Source organism: Haliotis cracherodii, unplaced genomic scaffold, assembly GCF_022045235.1.
Source record: "Haliotis cracherodii isolate W230 unplaced genomic scaffold, xgHalCrac1.p SCAF_11, whole genome shotgun sequence".
In the NCBI taxonomy this organism is placed as follows: domain Eukaryota; kingdom Metazoa; phylum Mollusca; class Gastropoda; order Lepetellida; family Haliotidae; genus Haliotis; species Haliotis cracherodii.
In genome coordinates, this window is record NW_027266266.1 from 25946636 (window position 1) to 25972670 (window position 26035).

General features: G+C 40.4%; 1 protein-coding gene across 1 annotated transcript in view; it reads right to left on the reverse strand.

The window, feature by feature from the left end:
* The window catches only part of LOC139456372 (sodium-dependent serotonin transporter-like), a 56033-nt gene extending 54427 nt beyond the window's left edge, over positions 1-1606 (reverse strand). The window contains exon 1 of the mRNA XM_071238024.1: positions 1056-1606. Coding sequence (XP_071094125.1) covers positions 1056-1239 — 184 coding nt within the window. The 5' untranslated portion in view covers positions 1240-1606. The remainder of the gene's footprint in view (positions 1-1055) is intronic.
* Positions 1607-26035: the final 24429 nt, after the last annotated feature.

Here is a 26035-nt window from a genome sequence, read left to right on the forward strand (position 1 = left end):
CTGTGTAGAGAATTTACGGAGGCATTGTCTGGAAACAAATATATATTCTAAAATGTTTATAGAAAGGTTTTTGCAAATAGTAAGAAGTATAACTTCATAGCTAATGTTTTATTCTGCAAATCATTTTCTTATATTTTTTAGAAGAAACGTATTCAGACTTGTAGATAGGTTTAGCTGCGCAGTGTTTTATGTCCTTTTTGTTTTACTTTCATTTCTGAGAGTAATTATGGTTAAATTAGATAAACAAGTAGAAACAACATGTGTCGGCGGTACTCATATATTTCAATTCATTTGGAAGCAAAGGAAACTTCAAGAAATATCTATAAATTGCATGTATATTACGAGAAATAAATTATAACTGTTTCATTGCAGCTTAATTAAGCAAGGAATGTGCACCGGAAAGAAATATTCTACCTGGTTAGCAATTGATGTACCCGAGATTTGTCAAAATCATAAGAAATTAATTCAAACTGATGTGTAATTAATGACTGTGCATAGTGATAAAATACTGAAATGTTATGTGAATGCCTGTTTATTCCCACATGTTATCCAGATGGAAATGCAAGCTTAACCCTCCGTGCTTTTTGCGGTATGGATTTCATTTCTAATCAAGAGGTGGCGCAGAAAAGCATTGAAAATATCGTAAAGTGAAATGAACTGCAAACGCAGCAATATTTATCGGAGATTCACAACATCACATGTTTTAGATGATCAATCAACGTACATTTGTTGATACTAACGGAAATTGGGTCTAACGTAAATTTTATATGTGTAATATTAATCTCACGTAAGTTTGACTATCTGTGTTTTAAACAATGTGTCTCCTGAAAATCTTATGTGTATAAGAAAGCTTTCATATTACTTGATATGGCAAATAACGCTGACTTTTTAAAGTTAGCTCTTACGCCATTATCACCTGCAACAGGCGCAGTAATTTTTTTAATATTTTTACATGCCCTTTACGGTATTGAATATACTTCAAAACTATATTTAACTTTTAAAGAAAGAACTTCCTTGGAGTTTATGAACTGGAATGTGTTTGAGTTTATTCTTACCTCCTCCATTTTTGTAGCATATATAGGGAAACCTCCAGACATTCCCAAGATCCACTGCAAATCCAATGACTGAAAGTAGAAACTCGGTCTTCTTCCCCCATGATTCTCGCTCTTGTTCAGGTTTTGGTTTTTCAATTATTTTAGTTGTTCCATCCACCATGGGCAAGCCTGGGCTGGGAGTCATAGTGTCCAGTGCGTACAGCCAACGCCCAACAATCAATATTAGTCCCTTTCCCGCGCTTTCTCACTGTCGTCTGCTGGCCACACAGAAAGTCGTCTGCCAAGAGTTTCCGAACTCAATTTGGGAACCCATGAAAATGCATGTACCGGCGTGATCGATCCCAACAATGTAATGGTACGCTTAATTACAATGTGGCAGTGCGGTCTGTACAGCTGCCTTCCAGCAATAGGTGGATTCTTCACAAGATATCATATCCCTACCAGTATCGAAGAACCATATTTTATGTATCGTCTTCTGATGGCGGCTTTGTGAGCTAGTAATCGATCAACCATCAAGATAAGTTCCAGAAATGTTTGCGTTGTTTGTCAACCCCTTCCCGTCACCAGATCACCTTCAATAATTTGCCCAATAGAACGGGATGCTTTTTTATCCGCAAGCCACCAATAACAGATGCTAATGCAAGCGGTTGGACAGCCAGTCGATGTCTAGAGGACCACGATCTGCCACAAGCTCGCTGTCGCCTCTGCATGGTCCGCTGCCCTTAATGAGAACTTCCAAATCGGAGGGAAGTTTGTTGCCCTTTCCGCGAGCAATGTTAGGTTTACAATGAATGCGTGAACTGGTGGTATTTAGTGAGTGTTCTTTCTTGCCAATCCGGATCGAATGAGTTACACTACCACGGCAAGATTGTATGACTTATTGTATGGTCGGGACATGCTTCTAGCAGTATTCAACTTCATCAGCAGACACATGCGGCTAAATATGGCACATACATGTTTTGACCAGGCAGTCTTTTTATACTTAATGTATCTCCTTTTCATGTGTGGTTTTAGAGGCAGAATTAACTCTTACACGTTTGTCGCAACATAGTGGAAAACCTTCTCATATAACGGAGCCTGGAGTGATTCTTGGGCAAATACTGTTCCTAAGAATAAATGACTGTCATACGAGCCGATTAAGTTTGGAATTGGATGATGACAATGTCTGAACTGACTGACTTGTTTGATTGACATATTAAGAAGTTAGTAAGTTGCAGTAAAGTTATTTTGTGGATCACAACTTTTTTTATTCTATTAAGATGCGACGCTTCGGTACAGACCCTTACACGCATCGTAACAGATTAAAGAAGTTGTCATCCATAAAATATCTTGCATTTACTGTTTGAACTTGCTGATTCATTTTTTAAAGAATACAAAAGTTGAAATCCCTCTACCAACTTCTACGCGTTGGGCTTGTCTTGTGGTTAAAGGGTTCGCTCGTCACGACGAAGCCCCGGGTTCGATTCCTAACATGAGTACAATGTGTGAAGCCCATTTCTGGTGTCCCACGCCGTGATATTGCTGGAATATTGCTAGTATTGTTACTCACCCACTCTGCCAACTTCTTATGCATACCAAAGTCCTATTAGGTATGTGGGGGTGCATTTTGACTTTTGCAATAGTGAGTGAGTGAGTTGGGTTTAACGCCGCTTTTAACAGTATTCCAGTTCTCTCACGAAGTGTCAGCTTAATGTGGGAGGAAGGCCCGAAGTGATGCAGGAATTAGACGTTTACCATTTCGGTGAAACTCACGAGCACGGGTATGGTGCTGACAAACCTAGAAACAAAATCGGGGCGAACCGGGATTCGAACCCACAATCATAGGCATCTGGCTTGTCCAAGGGACGCAACTCTATAACCACTGTTCGATACCATTAAATAGTTGTAACATATAAAAAATTATAGTATTCTGAGCATTCTTCTTACAATGCAAACTTTATAGCCGTGGTAACAAACCTCAATTGGGAACTAGGATCTTAAGGAAGGTAGCACTTATAGTTTGGTGTAGGTGTAAACGCATGAATATCTTCTGACTAAAAGCAAACAGGAAAGGATTAACAAGACTTGATGATAAAACGTAGTTTTAAATGTTTCGACACCCATCGAAATGGTCCATGGTCAGGCTGATATTGATAACAAATATCATCGATCATCATCTATTGCCATCGGCCCATAGACATCGCATCGATGGGACGATCAATCGTTACACCCTTTGTGGTGAGGAGATTGGGACCAGCTGTCTTCACGGGCTTTGAAGCATAAACAGTGGGTAGAAAGACGTCATTTCGGTGGGTGAATTCTTAGATTGACCCGATCTCTAAAATGTGTCATCCTACCTCGTTGGTTACATAGATGTTCACGCTATCGGCCACTAGTTTTGCCACAAATCCGATAGGGTAACACCACAATAAGTTATAATAACCCGCGAGGTGGCGGACGTGTACTAGCGCTGATGTTCAGTAGCTGAACAAGCTCACATGGCGGCTGTGCATAAAACCTTGTCGGTGCGAATGTTGAAATGGTAACTGATTCGACGACAGGCAGCCCTCACTGAATCTCACTTTAAGTGGTACTTGCAGTTAAATATTTTATCGAAAGAACGTTCAGTCACTTGTTAAAATGAAACTATTTGAAACCTGAAAATCACGACCCTCGAACTAAAAGCTGTTTTAAGCCAATATTACCGATATTACTAAAATATACTTATATATTGTTGTTTCACTAAGAAAAGGTTAATTAATAAAAACATGTGCATAAACCAGTCATTTGCCCTTGGAAATACGTACGATGCAATGACGTTACTTTTAGAATAATCAACTGCGAACGACGAGATATACTTTTTAGGTTCTGCATTGAAAACAAAATATATCCGTTCCAAAATGAGACGCTCATCTCTGAGTGTGACCATGTTCGCTGTGTGCAGTGACTGTATGTATTATCACTTTCAAGACAATCACTAACGGGATTTCGGGGTTTTATTAATATTTGCTACAAATATATCACTTAGGCCCTCCACGTCTTTTCCCAAGCATTGGCTTGTTAAAATGACTGTGTGACTGTATGACAGGGGTGTCTTCAGCTTTTCCAAGGCCCATTCCCTCTATCTCGAGCAGTATTCCACCAGTTCAAGCCTTTTGTGTCTACATTTCACATCTTCTCGGGTTCAGTCGAGCCTGCTTTCAAAGCGCCTTAGCATCAGTGACAAAAACGATGCCCGATGCAATTCCATATTTTGACTTGTACCATATGTTGTTTTCAAGTAAACAACTGACTTACTTTTTTAACGTTTGACTTACCTTTGCATATGTTTGTGAGGTTTGTTACGGTAGGCCGGATACGCTCGCCTTTTCGCGAACACCTGGTATTATCACTGTTTGATGACGATTTATAAACAGATGCGCATGATACATGATACAGTCGTTCAATCGATTCGATTGTTTTTGGCAGAGATTTGTATGAATATAGAAATGGTTTGTTGGCTTTTATTCCAAGCAGTGGCATGTAAAAATGACTGTGTGACTGTCTGACAAGAGGGATGACTTCAACTTCCGAATGGTCAACTTTCCCTATATGTCAAGCAATATTCCAGGAGCTCTAGCCTTTGTTGTCTACATTTCACAAGTGTTTAAGCTCAGGGTATAGGGTAAAGGTAAAGTCTTATTGTGGTGGCATCAGTAAAAAAATTATGTCCGATGCAATTCCTTAATTTAACTATGTTCCTGTTTTTGCTTAGGTGAACACTTGACTTGTCTTTACATGTGTTTGTGGCGGATGCCATCGATGGAGCAGGATACGCTAATCTAATCTAACTATTTTATCGTAATTCATAAACAAGCGCTTATGATTTCGTCGGAATCGGATAATGAGTCGATGTTTCTTTGCAGAGTTCTCATGATTATCGAAAGGTTTTATCTTTTTATTTTTATTCAATTAACCCAAACCTGTCATTTACAGATATATAATTGTCCTGAAAAATGTGTTCAATTAGTTCCTTGATTATTAGTACTGTGATAAAACGGAATGTCCTATTAAATATGAATGATATCATTTGTCAAAACCAAAAACCCCTTGTCAATTGACTAATAGTGTTGAGTTGATTAACATGAATATTCAGTTTCCCCATCATTTAAAAAATAATGAAATTGAATCAATGACAGTGTATTTTGTTTTAAATATTATTTTGAAGTGCCATTATGACGATAATAACTTCAAACAAATTATGAATTTCATTTGATCTCTAAATGATTAATATCAGTGAATTCTTTTTTTAGACTTTGATACCATTTAAGCTTTTTCGACAAAATCTAAGATCAGACAACAATTTTACCAGTTTATCCCATCTGACAGGTCACAACATTATAGACAAAACTTTTGTCTTTCTCTTCTTCCCGTCTGTCATATCGCCAGGCCATGTGGGTCCATGATGGCTCAGGACCTTATCAATCAAAAAGAGAAACTACAAAGCATCACTAAAACAGTCACAATAATACATTCTTCAATAGACCGTCTCCGTGGTCTAGTGTTAGATCGTCCGGCCAAAAGACGTTAAACGATGGTACTTGTTATCTTGCCTGGCGCTCGGCATTAAGGGGCTAAAACAAGGACTAGTCGGCACGGAGTCAGTATACTACGCCTGAGTATGTAATATATTTGTAACACAGCTGGGGACATGCAAACTAATTAGACCTTCACGTTCGGGGGAAGGATATAGATCAGCAGTGATTGTAGAACAAGGCTAGATCACATGAATGACCATGTACCAGGTAGCCCTTTATGTCCTGCCTCTAATTCATTGTCATCCGCTCATCGTTTCAAATCAGTTTTCTATATGTCTCAACTGCAGAGTACTGATCGTCTCATCAGAAAGTCACATCAAGCTGCAGCGCTCGAAAAAACTGACATACGTTCAAAAACAACCTTAATCTTAACTTATTCACAATAATGCGTGAGTGAGTTGAGATTAACGCACGTGAAGATCCTGGTTAGAATAGGTCTTCAGCAACCCATGCTTGTCATAAGGGGCGACTAACGGAATCGGGTGGTCAGGCTCGCTGACTTGATTGATTCATGTCATCGTATCCCAACTGCTTGGATCGATGCCTATGATATCAATCACTGGATTGTCTGGTTCATACTCGATTGCTTACAGACCGCCGTCATATAGATAGAGTATTGCTCGCGTCAAACAACAACAAAAACAAAAACTTATGTCGGCACTTCGGGGTACTGGGACCTTTTCGTCCCCACAGACAACGCATAAGACATTAATATCTTGCCTACATACATTCGCGAGTCAGAAAAAAACACCAGTATCCATGCTGTTGTAAAAGTCAATGAAAAAAGGATGATTACACTATGTGTGACCTGACCTATTGTGTGTCCGCTGATGTGAATCCTTTCCTATGATCTTAACCTCTGGTTTCAGGCTTTCCCTGAAACACCATTTTACTCATTCAACCATATATTCGTTTCAGGCATAGCAACTGTGCCTTTGATTCACTGAACGAACCTAACAACCATACATCGAATCAATGTTTATTGTTTCAACTGGCCCATAATCTATTCCTGTATCTGTCAATCATAACAGTACAAATATGAAGCACATACGCATCTACAACGTATCACCGTGGGGCACTATATAAATACTTCCTTACGTGAATAATGTATCAGTGTTTTCAATTACAAATAATGACTTCAAACAGGGTACAGCCTTAAAAAAATATTACCTGATATAAGTAAGTCACGAGTTTGTAATTCTTCATGTAATGGAAATGAAAAATAACGTGTTTCATCTTCTATGGCTTTAAACAATAAACAATTTCACTCGATCTTCTATGTCACACAGACCATTTGTTGTATTCCCTAAGAGTAGAAAAACCTTCTAAACTATACCAACGCCTTGCTAAATTTACTGTTGTTAATATAGTGTAAATGTAAATGTAAATTAACTGTACATTTCAAGCACGAGTAGAAGTGTAACGGCTTTCTATCCGAAAGTTAAGAATGCCAATTGTGTTCAGCTTACAGTAAGTCTCTGTCTAAAAGTATTGAAAACTCCTTTGATTCACAAATCTATGTTATAATTTGATCAGAGCGAATACCAGAAACATACATGTATATATTATAATGTACATGTCTTAATAAAAGATAAATGTATAAATATCAATGAATAAATCAAACATGTACACTATCGCAATCCATCAGTGTGTTTTTTCATACCTTCCGCCCACTCCCTGGCCTTTAGACCTCGCAGCCTATATGGAACCATTGCCTCTGTGTCTAGTGTCCCGGTTGTAATAGAGTCATGCAGTTATAGACGATGTGGTTGTCTGAAGCTGTAACAGTTGTTCTTTTCACTCATAGTTTATTGTTGTCTGTTTGCTCGAGATAGGTATCAAAAGGTTTTACCACATGCATAAATCTTCACGGAGTTCGTTCAGAATAGTCTGGTCATGTTTGACCTGCGTTTGACTTGTGTCTCTGTCTTCAATTACAATAACGACTGCAATAATTCTGTACCGATCCCAACTAATACCTGCCACAAACACTACCACCCACTCAATCAATTCCTGCAACAAACACCACGAGCAACTCAACCTCTGTCACAAACACCACCACCCACTCAACCCCTGCCCCTAAAACCACCACCCACTCAACCCCTGCCCCTAAAACCACCATCCACTCAACCACCGTCACAACCACCATTACCCACATAGCCCCTACTACGAATACCACCCACTAAACCTCTGTCACAAACACCACCACCCACTCAACCTCCGTCACAAACACCACCACCCACTCAACCTCCGTCACAAACACCACCACCCACTCATTCCCTGTCACAAACACCACCACCTGTCAAACCCTGTCACAAACACCACCACCTCCCAATCCCTGTCACAAACACCATCACCTCTCAATCACTGTCACAGACAACACCACCAACTAATTCCCTGTCACAAACACCACCACCTCTCAATCCCTGTCACAAACACTACCACCCACTCAACCTCCGTCATAAACACCACCACCCACTTAACCCCTGTCACAAAAACCACCACCCACTCAACCCCTGTCACAAACACCACCACTCACTCAACCCCTATCACAAACACTACAACCCACTCATCCTCTGTCACAAAAAACATCACCTCTCAATCACTGTCACAAACACCACCACCCACTCAACCCCTGTCACAAACACTACCACCCACTTAACCCCTGTCACAAACACCATCAACCACTCAATCCCTGTCACAAACACCACCACCTACTCAACCCCTGTCACAAACACTACCAACCACTTAACCCCTGTCACAAACACTACCACCCACTTAACCCCTGTCACAAACACCACCACCCACTCAATCCCTGTCACAAACACTACCACCCACTTAACCCCTGTCACAAACACCATCAACCACTCATCCTCTGTCACAAACACCACCACCCACTCAATCCCTGTCACAAACACCACCACCTACTCAACCCCTGTCACAAACACTACCAACCACTTAACCCCTGTCACAAACACCACCACCCACTCAACCCCTGTCACAAACACTACCACCCACTTAACCCCTGTCACAAACACCACCACCCACTCAACCCCTGTCACAAACACCACCACCCACTCAACCCCTGTCGCAAACACTACCACCCACTCAACCCCTGTCACAAACACTACCACCCACTTAACCCCTGTCACAAACACTACCACCCACTTAACCCCTGTCACAAACACCACCACCCACTCAACCCCTGTCACAAACACTACCACCCACTCAACCCCTGTCGCAAACACCACCACCCACTCAATCCCTGTCACAAGCACCACCCACTCAACCTCTGTCACAAACACTATCACCCACTCAACCCCTGTAACAAACACCACCATCCACTTAACCCCTGTCAAAAACACCACCACCCACCATCCTCTGTCACAAACACCATCACCTCTCAATCACCGTCACAAACACCATCACCTCTCAACCCCTGCCACAAACACTACCACCCACTCAACTCCTGTCACAAACACTACCAACCACTTAACCCCTGTCACAAACACCACCAACCACTCAACCCCTGTCACAAACACCACCAACCACTCAATCCCAGTTAAAAACACCACCACCCACTCATCCTCTGTCACAAACACCACTGCCCACTCAACCTCTGTCACAAACACAACTACACACCAAATGTCTGCAACACGCACATTCATTCACACGAATGCATCCTAAACCCATGATACCAACACCTAGTCCGCTCATACAATCACTGCAACTCACGCCCAAACTAGTACCCCTCCACATCACACTACTCAGCTCAACTCATGAAACCCCTGACACAAACATCCCAACACACCACATCGATCCCCACGTACTACACACACAGGTTTCCACTATCTGACACAACATCCTCAAGCAATCAATCAGTCCAATCCAGATACTCCTTTCTAAAATCATTCCAGCCCATCCTATTCCTTTCACAAACATTCTAACAAAGCCAAACCTCATCTGAAAACATTCAAACACATCCACGCATTCCACGTACATTCCATCTTACCCTGGCCTTCACGTAAACACAAACATCACAGCCCATCTGATCCCCCTACATGTTTTTAACCCATCCCATCACTCACCCAGTCCTTGCGATAAACATTACTACCAATCCGCACCCTCTTACAAATAGTCTAACCATTCCGCTCCCTTTTTTAAAAAAAAAACATTTAAACCTATGACAACCCTATCCCCTGTCACAATCAAACATTCCATCACATCCTTATCACATTCAAACATTCCACCACACCCCTGTCCCGATTAAACATTCCATCACATCCTTGTCACAATCAAATATTCCATCACATCCTTGTCACAATCAAACATTCCACCACATCCCTGTCACAATCAAACATTCCATCACATCCCTGTCACAATCAAACATTCCACCATATCCCTGTCACATTCAAACACTCCACCATATTCCAGTCAGAATCGGACATTCCACCACATTCCTGTAACAATCAAACATTCCACCACATCCCTGTCACAAATAAACATTCCATCACATCCCCGTAGCAATCTATCATTCCACCAATGACAAACATTCCACCAATCAAAACAGTGTTCACCACTCCCTCCACAAACAAAACAATGTTCACCATTCCTCCTACAAACAAAACAATGTTCACCATTCCTCCTACAAACAAAACAAAGTTCACCATTCCTCCTACAAACAAAACAATGTTCACCATTCCTTCTACAAACAAAACAATGTTCACCATTCCTCCTACAAACAAACAATGTTCACCATTCCTCCTACAAACAAAACAATGTTCACCATTCCTCCTACAAACAAAACAATGTTCACCATTCCTCCTACAAACAAAACAATGTTCACCATTCCCTCCACAAACAAAACGACCACAACCCTCAGCTCCCCGTCTGACCCCAGCCATACCAACACGCCCTGAATACCCGCCGTCAAACACACTACCTTACAACTACTATGCCCACAATCACACTGAAGCATGCTCGATCATTTTGATTTGTCGAAAGCTTTGATAAAATGCTTAGAATGCATGAAAAGATGAATAGTTTTCCTTTAACAAAAGTTGCATGCAGACGTAAAAAAACCCATCAATGATCAATAAAATGCAGGCTCGTTCCTTAAAGTAGGGATGGTTATTTCGCTACAGAGACAGAAACATGCGAATGTGTTGGTGCAGAAAGAACACATTAATAATCTCAGGCGACCAGAAGATTATTTATCAACAGTGTTACTGATGGCAAATATATGCGAGCAGAAATAGGAAATTTTTGTTAGTTACCAATTGAGAGGGGCGGGGGAGAGAGAGGGGTGGGGGGTGGGGGGTGGGGTGGGGGGATGTGTGTGTGTGGGGGGGGGGGGGGGGGGGGGCGAGAGGGGGACACAGATTACAGAGAGAAAAACACAGAAAGCAAGACAGTGAGCGAGTATTCGATATAGTTTAAGATGGACCTGATTTCACGGAGGGCAGATATAACCAGAAGGGATCCCAGCCTCATTTAGCCGGATCAGCAATTATGTAAGCTACTCGCAGCCTACTGAGCATTGCTGTGGTGCTTCCTGGACTGTACTGTGCAGAACAGTCTGTGTAATTAGACATACCCGAGTACTTTGATCACGGTCACCAACCCTTCTGTCAGTGAGCACACTGGAAGTCTGTATCAGCGTGATGGCTTTCCACTGGCTTCCTAATGTCCATTGCTATGGACACATGCCATCACGCCTAGAAACATACAGCAATGCTGTCAGTAGTATCCGACAGACAGACAGACGGACAGACAGACAGACGGACAGTTTATTTAGTTTGCAAGGCCATATGGCCCATGGTACAGTTCAGATTTAACAATACATAGAAATCAACGTGATCTTGACCATAGTATAATATGTTCACCTGAGTCTAAATACATGTTTCAAATATATGGCTTAAGATTTGATAACATCTTCATAGGTCAAATTCAACAAATTTATCATTAATTGATTGTCTTTGTGTGTAATATCTAAATTAGATAGAAACTTTAATCTCAATATTTATATTTTTCACATATGAAAAGAACATGAAACTCGTCTTCAATCTCCTGGTTGGTACAGTTAGTACATGTACAATTTACAAAATCACTATCCTTGGTTCTACGATATTATTGTCCCTAGTAGGCTTAGCAAAACCGTCCATGTGGGTACCCTGGTTAGAATAGGTCCCAGCAGGCTATAACGCAAACAAAGAGGCGTTTACCATTGGATAGGGCGGTAAGTCACCAGTCTCGGTTCAGTGCGTGTCTTCGTGTCCACCACTGGTCTGTCTGGGCTAGATTCGACTATTCACAGACCGCCATCATACAGCTGAACTATTCTTGACTCAACCACTTTTACATCTGAAGCATGTCAAATATTTCGGGGACAAAATAGTTTTTCGAAAAAATCCCAGCCCCCTGCCCCCGAATATCAAATGGTCAATCTCTTGCCTTCTGAAACATTTTAACCACATTTGGATCAAATGTATCGGTAAGATGAGAAATTAACATCATACAATCTACACGTTGATGGGGTCATTATTTCGCAAATCGATAAAACAAAACAGTATTCCCGAAATAATTAACGTGCACACACTTCACGGTGCGCACCCACTGACTAACCTATCAAGAATGTGCGCTGATTGGTATTAGAGTATCGAACTTCTTTATATCTGAATTATCCATTCCATCTGTACAAATGGAGATGAAGGGGCGGTGTATCTGGCTCACTCCGCACTCACTGCCATAGAGATATATACTGAGTCAAATTATAAAACTTCACATTTTTGTAAAAATAATCCCTTATATGATATACAACGGACAAATGTATCAGAGAAGGTAATTTTTAATCATTAATGTCCAACGAAGGATTTTAATTAACGGTGGTAACCATAATTTGTTCCAAGAACCTACGGTATTCGGTAATAACATCAACAGTTTAAATCATAAGTCCCAAGCACGAGAATCTGATGGCACACCAGTTCAGTAGCGTGTATGGCCACCATGCGCGTTGACAACTGCAACACAACGCCTCCGCATGGACCTTGTGATGCTTGTGAACACATGATTGGGAAGACGACGCCATTGTTGCTGCAAAATGGTGCCAAGATCTTGCAAATTCTGTGGTTGGTTCTGGAGAGTGCGCAGACTTCTGCCAAGAGCATCCCAGACGTGTTCGATGGGATTGAGGTCGGGAGACCTTGACGGCCAGTCCATGACGTTGACTCCCGCATTCTGAAGGAAATTCCTTGTCGAAATTGCTGTGTGGGGTCAGGCATTGTCGAATTGGAAGATCAAATCGGGTCCATGTGTTGCCATAAAAGGCAGAAGTTCTGGTGCCAATACCAGAATCCTGGAACGTGCATTGCCACAGAAAGCACCCCACACCATGACACTTCCGCCTCGAAATCTGTCAACTTCCTGTACACAACACTGGGCGTAACGTTTATTACGGCGCCTCCACACCCTCGCCCTACCATCAGCAAAATCGAAGATTAAATCGGGATTCATCACTGAAGACGACTTGATTCCACTGTGCCCACAATTGACGTTGACGTCTGTGTAATTGAGTCAGAATCGGCCCGCAGTATGGCCGTCGTGCTTGAAGGTGAGCAGTTCTCAGGCGGTTTCGAACAGTTTGCGCACTCAGTCCTCCCCTAAACAGTTCATTTCTGGTTGATGTAGCCGTCAAAAATCGATTACGGGGATGACGTAAGACAATCTGACGAACCTCTGCATGTGACGTCACACGTGGTCGACCTGGCCGAGGGCGATCAGCGGTGGTACCCGTTTGCTGTAGACGCGTCTGTAAATCATAAACAGTCCGTCGACTACAACCCATCGTCCTTGCGACTTCAGCTGCGGACGTTCCCGTCGGGTGTTATCTGAAGACAATACGTGGCCATTACTGTTTAAATACACAATAAGGGCCCACAATGATAACTGGTCAAAATGTTAAGGATTAACAGGATTTTTAGGATTGTGAAGTTTTTAATTTGGTTCAGTATACAAGGGGAAACAGTCATCCTGTTAAAGCTTTAACAAATCGAGTATCATTCATAAATTTAAAAATGTTAATATATGTTACCTTAGCAACAAATTTATCCTTACGAGTTGAATACATATTTTCCCTGAAATATGTGTGTGGCAATCTGATCTATTTTGTGACCACAATCTTATTCACAATATGGTAACTCGAGTTCAAACAGGATCACATCACATGGTATGACGTCAAGATATACGTAAAATTCGACAAACCGACTTACATAGGTTTTAAGGAGACAGCGGCTAGCCTATCAAATAGCTGGATCCTTTAAAGAGTAATGATAACCTGTTTAATAAAACAAGCGGAGTTCCAATATGAACTCCTTTACCTATAAGGATTCCACCTGATCCATCGTCTATATTATATCTTCGCGTTATAACGAAGTTTCTCTGTTTTAGGTAGATTTTCCCGTGTCATGTAAACGGTAAGCCATTATTTCATGGGTAAATTCCTATTGATTATTCAGTTCACGATACAGTTACTTCTCATATTAAACTTTATACAATACTTCGATCTACTGAAATAAAAATTAGCATATAGTACATCAAATAATGTGATATATTTTTCTTATCATGTTGGTGACCACAGCAGTGATTGGTTCATAGCCCACCTTGAGCAATACAGACAGAACATCTTTTTGAAAAGCACTGCCAACGTGTCTTGTTTAATGCATTTTGTCTTTTTTCATGCCAGCCATCTATATTATCATATGGCCGTTTTATAGTCGCAGGAACCGAGATACGTTGTAAAGAAAGTAGTTTTGTAATTTGTCACAGACAGCAAAGCCACACAGCATGGAGAGGAGGCAGACATCTATTCATCGCCTGATGGCAACTCTTTTTCTTTGACCGCTGATTTGCTTACACATGACTTTCCATCGTCAGTATGCGACATTTTGAAGGCTGTCTGGCGTTACAACAGTAAACAATGAAGGACATTGGGCAGTAATTAGGCATCAGATAAGGCCACGCTTCGTCGTGGAGCACCAAGAATGCACAGGTCAGTTCAAGAGGGGCTTCTTAGCATTCATAAAGCAATGAATAATCATAACTCAGGAACGCTGCCGGTGAGATACAGTCTCGCGAAGTCTCGCGTCTTGCTCCGAGTTATTTCATTGGACAGAACGACGCCCCATACGATGTTGAAAAGCAGCGTTTCAGACACAGGTCGCTTAGGTATAGATTAAAGAATCGTGGATGATTCCCACTTAAAATTAAATGTGTGTTTAGTTCCTCACAGTGGGATCAGTTGTTCTTCTAGCATTGACCTGGGTTTCGTTTTGTGAATCGTTGTTAAATGTGGAGAAATTATACAGCAATCTCCCTCTCCGTCAGCGATCCCTATAAGCTATTTTTAGCCTCGTTTCTTGGCGGAGTGATCCAGCAATTACTTGAATGATGAATCAAACATAGTTTTAGACTGTTCTATCGATATGGGTTTCTTCGTTCTAAACTTGCATGGGCTCGTGGTTTTGATTGTCTTTGATCGAAAAAGAGTTATTTTGAGTCAAAATTAAAGCAATATTTCCGAAGCATGTCATTGAAAGAGATAGCACTTTTTGTTTTGATTATGTTAAACGGGCGATACAAGCGTGAAGAATGTAATGATGTGTCAAAACACGCAGCCTTCACTGCAAACTACCTGATAATTACATTTGGTCTTCATTTTATACCATTCGTCGAAAAACTCGAAAAAACCGTTGTGTTAAATTGGAAAGTTAACATAGTTTCGCCGTCTCTCATCTTCTCCATGTGTACCACAAGCACTACCATTACGTATTGTGTTACTACGACTGCCGGAGTCCAATCTCATATATGATTAGTTAATAAGCCATGTGTTAACTTCATATTGTGTTAAGTATTACAATCATCCCAGGATTACGTCTATGAATCTGTCTCAACCACTTACTTTGCAGTTTTATTCTTTATGGGTCAGATTACCAATACAAAAGCCCCTAAGGGTTTTCTCCTATTTCCGGACACCTGATGACATCAATGTAACTTTCCAGTGTGTCTTGCTTTTACCTTCCTACATTTGTTGTTTTATTTTAGATTCTTCCTTTTCCACACCTGTAGGGCTTCCGGGTAAGAATATAGATCCCCAGCAACCCGTGATTGTCGTAAGAGGCGACTGAATGAATCGGTTAGTCATGTTCGTTGACTTGGTTGATTGTATGTCATCGGTTCACTATTACTGGATCCATGATCTTGACACTAATAACTGGGCTCGAATATTTACATGATGTCGTCATAAAGCTGAAATATTGCTTTTCCTACTAAAAAGAATGTCTCTGAGGCATAACGTTTTATTCTGATGTTTGACGACCGGTGTCATGAACATACTTTCAAGTGATTTCTTGCGTGGAATTTTGCTGCTTCTATCTTGATGCTTCCATTTCTGTGACAGAGCTTCGAGTTTTAAAGTTATCTAACTTTCATATATTATTTTGTTTCTAATATAGTGTAATTATATTAAAAGAATGTCATTAATATAAACTTAAGAAAACGACAAGTTAATATATTAATACAAATGCATTAAACGTCAAAAACGGATTTACAAAATCTAGATAAAACTACAAATCTATAGTTTCAAACTTTACCCAATTAATAGTAACATATGGAATATTTCCGAATTTCAGTTACGACATCCATTGACAAGCCGTTTGTTAATTAATGCTGATTGAAATTAGTCTCAAAAGATCCGATGTCTCGTATTTCTTCAATGTCGATCGAAACTATGGGTAATAGCTTTGCTTTGGGAACTGAATATACATTCACCGCATTTCTTTCATGTCGCGTCAAACTAATTGCCAATAAAAACATTAAAGCAGAGAATGAAAGAAACTAAGTGTATTTTATACAAAGTGTCATTTCGACAGCAGTTCATGCATTTCTTTTATGCTTTTGTCAATTTAAGGAAATGCATGTGAAATATGCGGGGCCACGACAGAGAGTGGCATACGGTCACCACCGCTAACGATTCGCCTCTAAACCGAGGCCCAATGTCACTCACTTCAAGGTAATCGAGTTGGCAGAGCATGTGGATATCTTTGTCATTCATCACAGTCTCGCAGCCACTGCAAAGAGATCAATGTTTGATGACGTCATCACTTTATGCTGTCTGTCGGTCAATACGTCAGCAATTATTGTGATATCGTCTGTATGTCGATATCTTCTGATGTAAGACGAATAATCGATGAGGCCCGAGCGCATGTTTATTGCAAAGATGTCGTATGAAGGAAACCGTGATGGTTTTGAACATAAAATTTGACAACAATGGGATAACACCGACAAGTGTTTAGAATAATCAATATGCTGTCTGTGCAGAGGACGTTGATGGTATGGCTCGGTGTCTTTGTTACACAAATTCAAAATAAGTATGAAGGGTGTCAATACATAACGCTCAGCTGGGACATCTACAACGTGGGTGGATGAGAGTTTAAGCCAACTCATTTTATCTGCACTTATTTTTGCCAACATTCACTTCTGCCTACATCTCATTTTGAGCACTCGTTTTGCCTACACCTAATTTTGGCTACACCTAATTTTGCTACACTTCATTTTGACTATATTCATTTTGCCTACAACTCGTGTTGCCCACACTCAGATGTGCCAACATGTCATTTTGCCTACTCATTTACGCCTTTACGTCATTTTGCGCAATCATTTTGTCTACAACTCATTTTGCCTATATACATTATACCTTCACCTCGTTTTGTCTACAACTCATTTTGCTTATACACATTTTACCTTCACCCAATTTTGTCTACACCTCATTTTACTTATACACATTATACCTTCACACCATTTTGTCTACAACTCATTTGGCTTATACACATTTACCTTCACCTCGTTTTGTCTACACCTCATTTTGCTTATACACATTATAACTTCACCTCGTTTTGTCTACAACTCATTTGGCTTATACATTGATTACCCACATTATACCTACACTTCAGTTTGCCTATATTGATTGTGCCTACACCTCATGTTGCCAATAACTCATTTTGCCAACAGCCATTTTGCCCTTGCCTTATTTTGCCTACGACTCATTTTAACCACACCTTATTTTGCCTACATTCATTTTGACTACACCTAATTTGGTCTATTCTCATTTGTGCCAGACCTCAATTTGGGCAGGCGTTCTGCCCTCACTTAATGTTTGTCTGTATTCAAGTTGTGCCCAGACCTCGTTTAGCCTGTACCAATGTTGCCTATCCTAATTTCTGCCTATACCTCATTATGGGTACTCATTTTGCCAACACCTAATTTTGCCTACACTCATTTGTGCCTTCAGAACGTTTTGCGCACTCATTTTGCCCACACATTTTGCCTACACCCAAGTTTGCCTATACTTTGCCTGAGCCGAATTTTGCCGATAGTCTTTTTTCACACTCTCTCCATGTCAGCACCAAATTCTGCCTACATTTATTTTGCATTATAAATTATACCTACATTATACCCACGTGCCATTTTGAGTACAATTCGTTTTGAATACATTTATGTTGCCTAATTTTGATTGCACCTAATTTTGCGTACAAGGTATTTGCCCACATTTATGTTGCCTACTATGTAGTTAGCATATACCTATATATTGCCTACACCTTATTTTGCCTTTACTCATTTTTGCCTGCAGTTCACATAACTAACTCTCATTTTCCTACATATATTAACTTTTTATCACATGGTTCTCGGTGCGCAAACTGGGTTTTAGGTAATATGAGACAACCATTTTCTTGGTTGTTGTTTAACATCGCAATATTACAGGTATATGACCGTAAAATAATCGAACCTGGACCAGACATTCTGGGATACGATTATATGCATCAACCACGTCAGCGAGTCTGATCACCCGATCCCGTTAGTAGCCTCTTACGACAAGCATGGGTTGCTGAAGACCTATTCTAAATCGGATCTTCACAGGTTATGAGTCAACAAATTCGATGTTGTCATTTGATAAATGGACCTACTTGCCAGGAAGTACAAGTAGCTTGACAACTCGAGTTATTGTTGATATGTTGCACAATTACATTGGCGGGGTGTTTTTGCATCAGGTGTTACAAAGTAAATAAATATTATAGTCTCGACTGGATGTCAGAAGTTGACATCAAATTAAGTTGTACCAAATAGAAAGGTTTAGCCTCCTATTGTCTTGAGGTAATGACAGGAAATGCATACTCTTACAAACACCTTCTCTCCATGACGATTACTAGATAGTGGGGCAGCTATCATACATGTTTTAGTTCATTTACTAGAAGGATCACGGTGAACAACAATATCGGGATATCCAATAGTCGACTCCGACGACAAGCATGAGGTTTCATTGATTCTATTCTAACCCGGAATCCCACCGTCATTGAATAGAAGCCAGAGACATATGTCACAGATACGAATCAGCTGTTGAATAATGTACTAGACGTGTGAAACGAACTAAGACATAGTTTACAGTTTATTATATACGTGTATATAGTTATTTCTTGTTTTAGTTATAGGCATGATATTTTGTTCTACTTATCTACACTTACCTACTTGAGATATATATTCTTCGGGCCTGTCACATTGTAGATATGCTACAACCAGCCAATGGACTTTGGGGGCCCAGTGGTCTAAGGTGCCACAATTCGATGTACAGAGTTGCGTCCCTCTATACCAGAAACCTAAGATTGTGGCTTCGAATACCAGATTCGTTAAATTTCCCAGCAAAATATCTGTACTTTGGGGTTCACCCTAGTGGTAAAAAGGCAAACCTGCATCACTTCTGGCTTTCCTCCCACGTTAAATTGTCACCCACTGAAATACTATTCAAACTCACTCACTACAACCAACCATAACGTGAAGCCGAAACTGTAATACACGACTGTATGACTAGATTTGCAATTCGTACATACTAGTATTCGAGTTCTTGAAATGTCCTTTAAACCTTTATTCCACCCCATTGGGATTCTTGGTTCGAGTAGGACTCCAACAACCTACGATTGTAGTATGAAGCCACTGTCTCGGAGACTTCGTTGATTGCGTGTCATCGTAACCGACGACGTATGGCGGTGTTCATAATATCAATTACTAGGTTGTCTGGCTCAGGCTCGATTAATTATATAAGACGACGTAATATGCCTGGAATTTTGCGTGTGTGGCGCTAAACAACAAACACTCAAACCCTGATCAATGTATAAATAATAACTAGAAACCATACATAAATTGAATTCACAATGTGTTTGCAAACGTTGTCAATTTAATCAAACAATATCTACAAAATATTCATCCCAGACACATATTGTCATGACACGCTATAATAAGCTATTATCCTTCCGTAACCTGTCAATACAATCATGTTACAACGAGCTTTTATACAGATGTCAAACTCTCAACATTTTGTAATCCTTTCACGATTTGTGTTTCAATTTTGTAAGATTATGTGATTCTCTGTGAAGGTCTCCATCCTTTCAAGGAACACTTTGTCATGTTTATTACGATCTCTAATACTTAGTAAGCTAAGACCTAAGAATAATCTTCAGCATCGATTTCAAAGTAGTAAATAACATTAACATCTCCGTTAATTGGAATTCTACTAGTATTACAATGACGATCTGGCATATCATCTGAACTAACATTGCTGAAAATCATATAAGAAGGCGCTTTCAGTATTAGTGACCATTGGCCTTGTCATAACAGGTAAACTATGTCGAGAGTAAAAGCAAAGATTTCTCGAAAACACAATATCATTGACATAGTGAGCACATTTCTGTTTATTGATATGAAACATTTATAAAAATAGGAAAAACTAATCAAACAAAACCAGCAATTACGTTTTAGCATTATCCAGCGGTATCTCATTTAGCAGCTGTGCCAATAACAAAAAGCAAATCTTTGGCCGGGTGTATATTTCAGTGTGACAGTCACGTATCCTGTCGGACCATCCGGTCAATATGTAGTCGAGATGTCGAGGTGAAGTGTGGAACACGATCGTCGTATGCAAATAACGTATTTATCTAGAGGAGTGCTTGGGTACTTTCTTGGAATTATTCCTGTTGCGATATCTGCTACGCTAATCAGAGACGTTTCTCGGAATGTCCGCTGGTCTTTGAAGTATGGAAGATTGACTGGGACATAATGACATGATGCTCAACAAAGCGGCGTTTGTCACTATAGCCATATTGACCTTGCAGCGTTGCCTCCGACCCTTGACATGCTATTTCCTTGGATTTGCTCAATCAAAGAGGCGCCAACAGAACTAAGGAATTGTTGTTGGAACACGCGTATAACGACTGCAACGGAATAATCTTTTGAAATTATTCTCCTAAACTTCCTTTTCACAACTAGGTTTCTTCATCTGACAAGTAAAAACGCGTACTCTCAAATACGTTACATTCTTTTTTTACAACTCAGATGCTACAGTAGCGTCAGTCCCCATTCAGCCTCCCTTCAAACTTCCATTTTGGTATTAGGGACCGACATTTTTAGATGTTTTTTAACAGACCGACAGCCGTTTTAGAGAGTATTTGTGTGATTTGAGGTCCAAAGGAAAGTCGCAACAAAGATTACCATTTACTTTTAACTGCACATCTCTAATAGGGGAAGAAAAATAATCAAACGTTTCACAACTTGTGTACAGCACCTTACAATGTCTTAGAAATTTATGTGAAATTTGGAAACTGTTTACATTTTAGTATCTGAAATTAACAATCTTTCGAAAGTCTGTTGGTCCATCTTTAGTTCATGTATAGACCAGGAAAGTTGGTTTTTTTAATAAACATGGAGGAGCTTTCCGGTGTGTGGTGCTAAAGAATTCCTGGTAGAAAAGAAGATGATGACAGTTTGTTTTGCCATCGAGTATAAATATACAAGATTGAAATCGGATGACAATAACACAATAATGACATGTTATCATTATTACTGTCAGTGATGAAACGGTAAATGTCAATGAATGTCAACATTAAGTTTACCTCATACAAGACTAAGCATTTACTCTGCTATACTATTAACAAATGTGTGACGAAATAATGATGTTTTAAAGACTATATCAACATACAAAAGCTTGGATATTTATTCAGGCCATAGTTAATTTTATGCAGCATTGTGCATTTGTTAGAAATTATGTCCTGACTGGTAAACCATATATTTCAGCTCCAAGACACAAATCGTGTGAAGATGTGACTAATAGTTGTCATACTAGTCTCGCAGTAAATCACAACTGATTCACATCGAACTGATCAGTAGCAGCCTCGTCTTCGCATTATCAGTAGTCTTGCTGAAAATAGCACCAATTGATGGTCATTTATAGTCACTGGTTCACATCTTGCATTGAGTCATGGCCCAGGCGTACAATTTGCGCAGTTTGGGCAGTTGTTTTTTAGATCAAAGCATGAATAAACAGTCTTTGCATTACATGATGGTATATAAATACAATAAGTCTACCCGTGAACAGCCTCAGGACTACAATAAGGATTCACCAACGGCGTACCAGAATTAGAATACCATTATGAGTGAAAGTTGTTTTTCGCCGAGGAAGACCAGAAATGGGCTTCACACACTGTACCTATGTAGGGAATCTACAAAATACCCAGCCTAGCCACATATTGTCATGACACGTAATAATAACTATTATCCTTCCGTAACCTGTCAATACATTCGTGTTGCAACGATATTTTCTACAGATGTCAAACTCTCAACATTTTATAATCCTTTCACGATTTGTGTTTCAATTTTGTAAGACTATGTCATTCTTTGGGAAGGTCTTCATCCTTTCAAGAAACACTTTGTCATGTGGAAATCTCTTGAAATATTAAATAGAAAATACTTGTATTTCTTGTCAATTGTGTGCGGTCGGGGTAGCCTAGTGGTTAAAGCGTTCCCTCGCCACACCGAAAACCCGGTTTCGATTCCCCACATGGGTACAATGTGTGAAGCCCATCTCTGGTATCGAACGACGTGATATTGCAGGAATATTGCTACAAGCGGCGTAAAACCATACTCACTCACTCATTAACTCTTGTCAATTGACACGTTTTAATCATCGAGTGACCGGAGTACTAGACATTTACATCTGAGTAACTGTCACCTTTGTCAGGTGCCGAAATTTACTAAGTATTCTCTGTCCTTCGCGATCTTTCTCAGAAAACCATAATTTCTTTGAAGCTGACTGAAAGTTGTTCATACATTGAGTGTTATTTCACTCGATTAGATATCCAATTTACATATTCAAATAAATACATAATTTCATCCCAAAATATATAATACATACACTCTTCAAAAAAGGAAACGCACGGGTAGTGTGTAGTTCATTGAACTTGACTACACAAAAAAATCCGGTATATAAATTGGATATATGTTATTGGAAAATGTTGGTGGCCTGATAGTCGACAAACGGTGCGTCAAAACGCAGCCACTGTCGATTTGTTTTCACACTTGTCCAGAAATGTCATGGACGAAAAAAGTAAAGCAAAATGCACGTGCAAGTTATTGCACTCCTAACTCGTGGTAGTGGCCAAAAAAAGGCAAGCAAAAGCCAATAATTTGTTATTCAATTGTCAGCATTTTCAAGTTAGAAAATGCCGAGACTCAGCGCTGCTGATCGGAACATCGCCATAGGACGCATCCAAAGAGGGGAATCGCAGTCTTCTGTTGCACGCCATTTCAACGTCCACCAAAGCACCAAACTGGAGACGAGTGTGGTTTAGCGATGAATCACGATTTCTTCTTCACCGGCGAGATAGAGGACAACGTGATTATCATCGTCGAAATGAGCGTTTTACCCCACATTGTGTCGTGAATTCGACAATTTCGGTGGCGTTAGTGTCATTGTGTGTGTGTGTGTGTGTGTGTGTGAGGGGGGGGGGGGGGGGGGGAGGGGGGCATATCCTACACCACGAGATCTGACTTGGTTGTGGTACAGGGAAATTTGACAGCAAATCGCTACATGAATCAAATTCTCAACCTCACCTTCCTCCAATCATTGACAGCCAGAGGGTGCTGTTTCAACAGCACTACGCTCCACAACACACAGCTCGTGTCACAGGAGACTACCTTCATAATCAACGATTTGCCCTGGCCATCGAGATCTCAAGATCTCAACACAATCGAACACCTCTGGGATGAACTCGATCCACGTGTACGTCAACGTCAGAACACGCCGCAGACACTCCCACAACTGGCCAACGCGTTACAAGCAGAATGTTTTATCAAGTATCACCGATTATAAAAACCAACCACTAAACTATGACATCATCAGCTGATTAAATGTTACGTCACGCAGTGATTGCTTTAAAAAAAAATCTTAAACCATAGTATAAAGCCATGTGTTTTTATCAGGAAACAAAAACGTAGAATTTTATTTCATTTACAATACCATTAACCAAGTTCTGAACACAATAAATAGAATGTTAGTTCGGTTAAACGCCACTTTGAAAGTATTTCAGTTTGATCAGGGCTTGTCAATGCCAGAGGAAGGCCTAAAGCTCGAGTATGGTTCTGATGAACATCAAAATATGATCAAGGCGAACCTGGGATTCGGACCAATAGCCATAGGTTTCTTGCACGCCCGAACAGCTAAATGCGCGGCCTTTGACGACTGGGCTACCCTCGCCTGCAATTCGGAAAGTAGAGAAGAAACCAACAGGTCCACCTTTCAGATTCAGTAACTTCCTATTGGTGTTCTTAGAGTGCGGTTGTGTGAACCGGCTTCGAACTTACGATCATAGCTTCCTGTTACGCTTAAAGGAAGTAACGCTGCACAACAAATTGCTTCACCTGAAATCATTGTCCCACCCGCGAGAGCTTAAGGAATCAGGAATACGAGGTGAGGTGACATGAATTTGGGGTTTAACGTCGCGTTCAAGATTTTGTCACTTATATAACGACGTGCCTGCTCCCTCAGGGGTACGAACGCACAATAAACGGGCCACTGGACAAAGAGGTGCCCCGTGCCCCGATTAACGTTCACGTATGCCGCAAAGCTTCTAACACCACCGTGTGCGGAACGAATTCTACCTGTCTTGATCTTATTAGATCTAAATGAGTTGACGTCCTGTAGTTGTATACTTGTCATAATTTAATTGCTATGCGTGTTAATTTTGTAGGCCATCGACGATAACGCGATTCGCTGTGCAGAGTTGCGTCCCTGAAGCGAGCCAGGATCCCATGATGGTGGGTTATGATGGAGGCACGATCCTCCTGCTAGTGGATTATAATGTAGGCACTGCCCTCGTGCTGGTGGGTTATGATGTAGACACCATCCTCGTGCTAGTGGATTATAATATAGGCACCATCCTCGTGCTGGTGGGCTTCATGAAACTGGTGAACGTCCAACTAACATCTATCAGTGCTTTCTTCCCACGGTAAGATGACACTGAGCTGTGGCGTCATGAAGAAAGACGTTTGACGTTAACTTACATCCATAAAATTCGCCATGTGTACGGACGGTTACAAATATCGTATTTTTCTCTCGTTAGTTCATAATGTAATAAAAACATTATTTCAAAGTATTTCAGCATAATGTCTACTTTCAATAAATCAAACATTATATCTAAAGACTGCAATTATCACATATACTATATATACATATACATAAGTCAGAAAATAGGACTGTGCAGATAATGAGTCCCAAATGTTTGATGCCATTTGTCTCAGTAATAAATATGAATTGAAGCTTATCCACTGAATTGTTGTGGTCCTACGATACTGTCGTTTTAAAATATAATAAGAAGTCAAAAGATGATGCTTCACCATCTCATGGTGGGTCACATATTTTTAAACATACGGGTCCTATTCGAAAGACAGTATAGGCATATTGCATCTTAGCTATTGTGCGTGTTCCGGAACATTGTAGATCATCCAGTAGTCACAGGTAGACAACAGAACATGGAATAACATACACTGCAATTAAAAACTCTGATTTCAAGAGCTGAAAGGTCTTTACTGACCCCAAGCCATCGAAAAACACCTTCCAGAATACAGGATGCCAAGAACATGGCTGGCTGGGAAACCAGAATCAGATTGAGTTGTTTCCCAATTGGAACTGTTCTATAAAACATCAACTGACTGCACAATATGCTACGACCTGTTACTTACATAAAGGTGACTGACGACTCCTATGAGACAAGTGAATCCCATAATGTTCTTATGAGTCAACTAAAGAAGATCAGGTGGTCAGGTGGTCAGGTACAGTAATTTGGTTAACTGCATGTCACCGTTCCCCGAAGGCGAAGATCGCCGCTCATGTTTTCAGTCACTGGTTTGCCTGGTCCAAATTCGAATATTTTAAGGCCGTCGTTACACAAATCGACATCCATACACTCACTCAAATCCAGTGCTTTGTTACTGAACACGGTACGGAAACATATCCAGAACACTCAAATTTCAGATCACAGCTCTTAACACTCG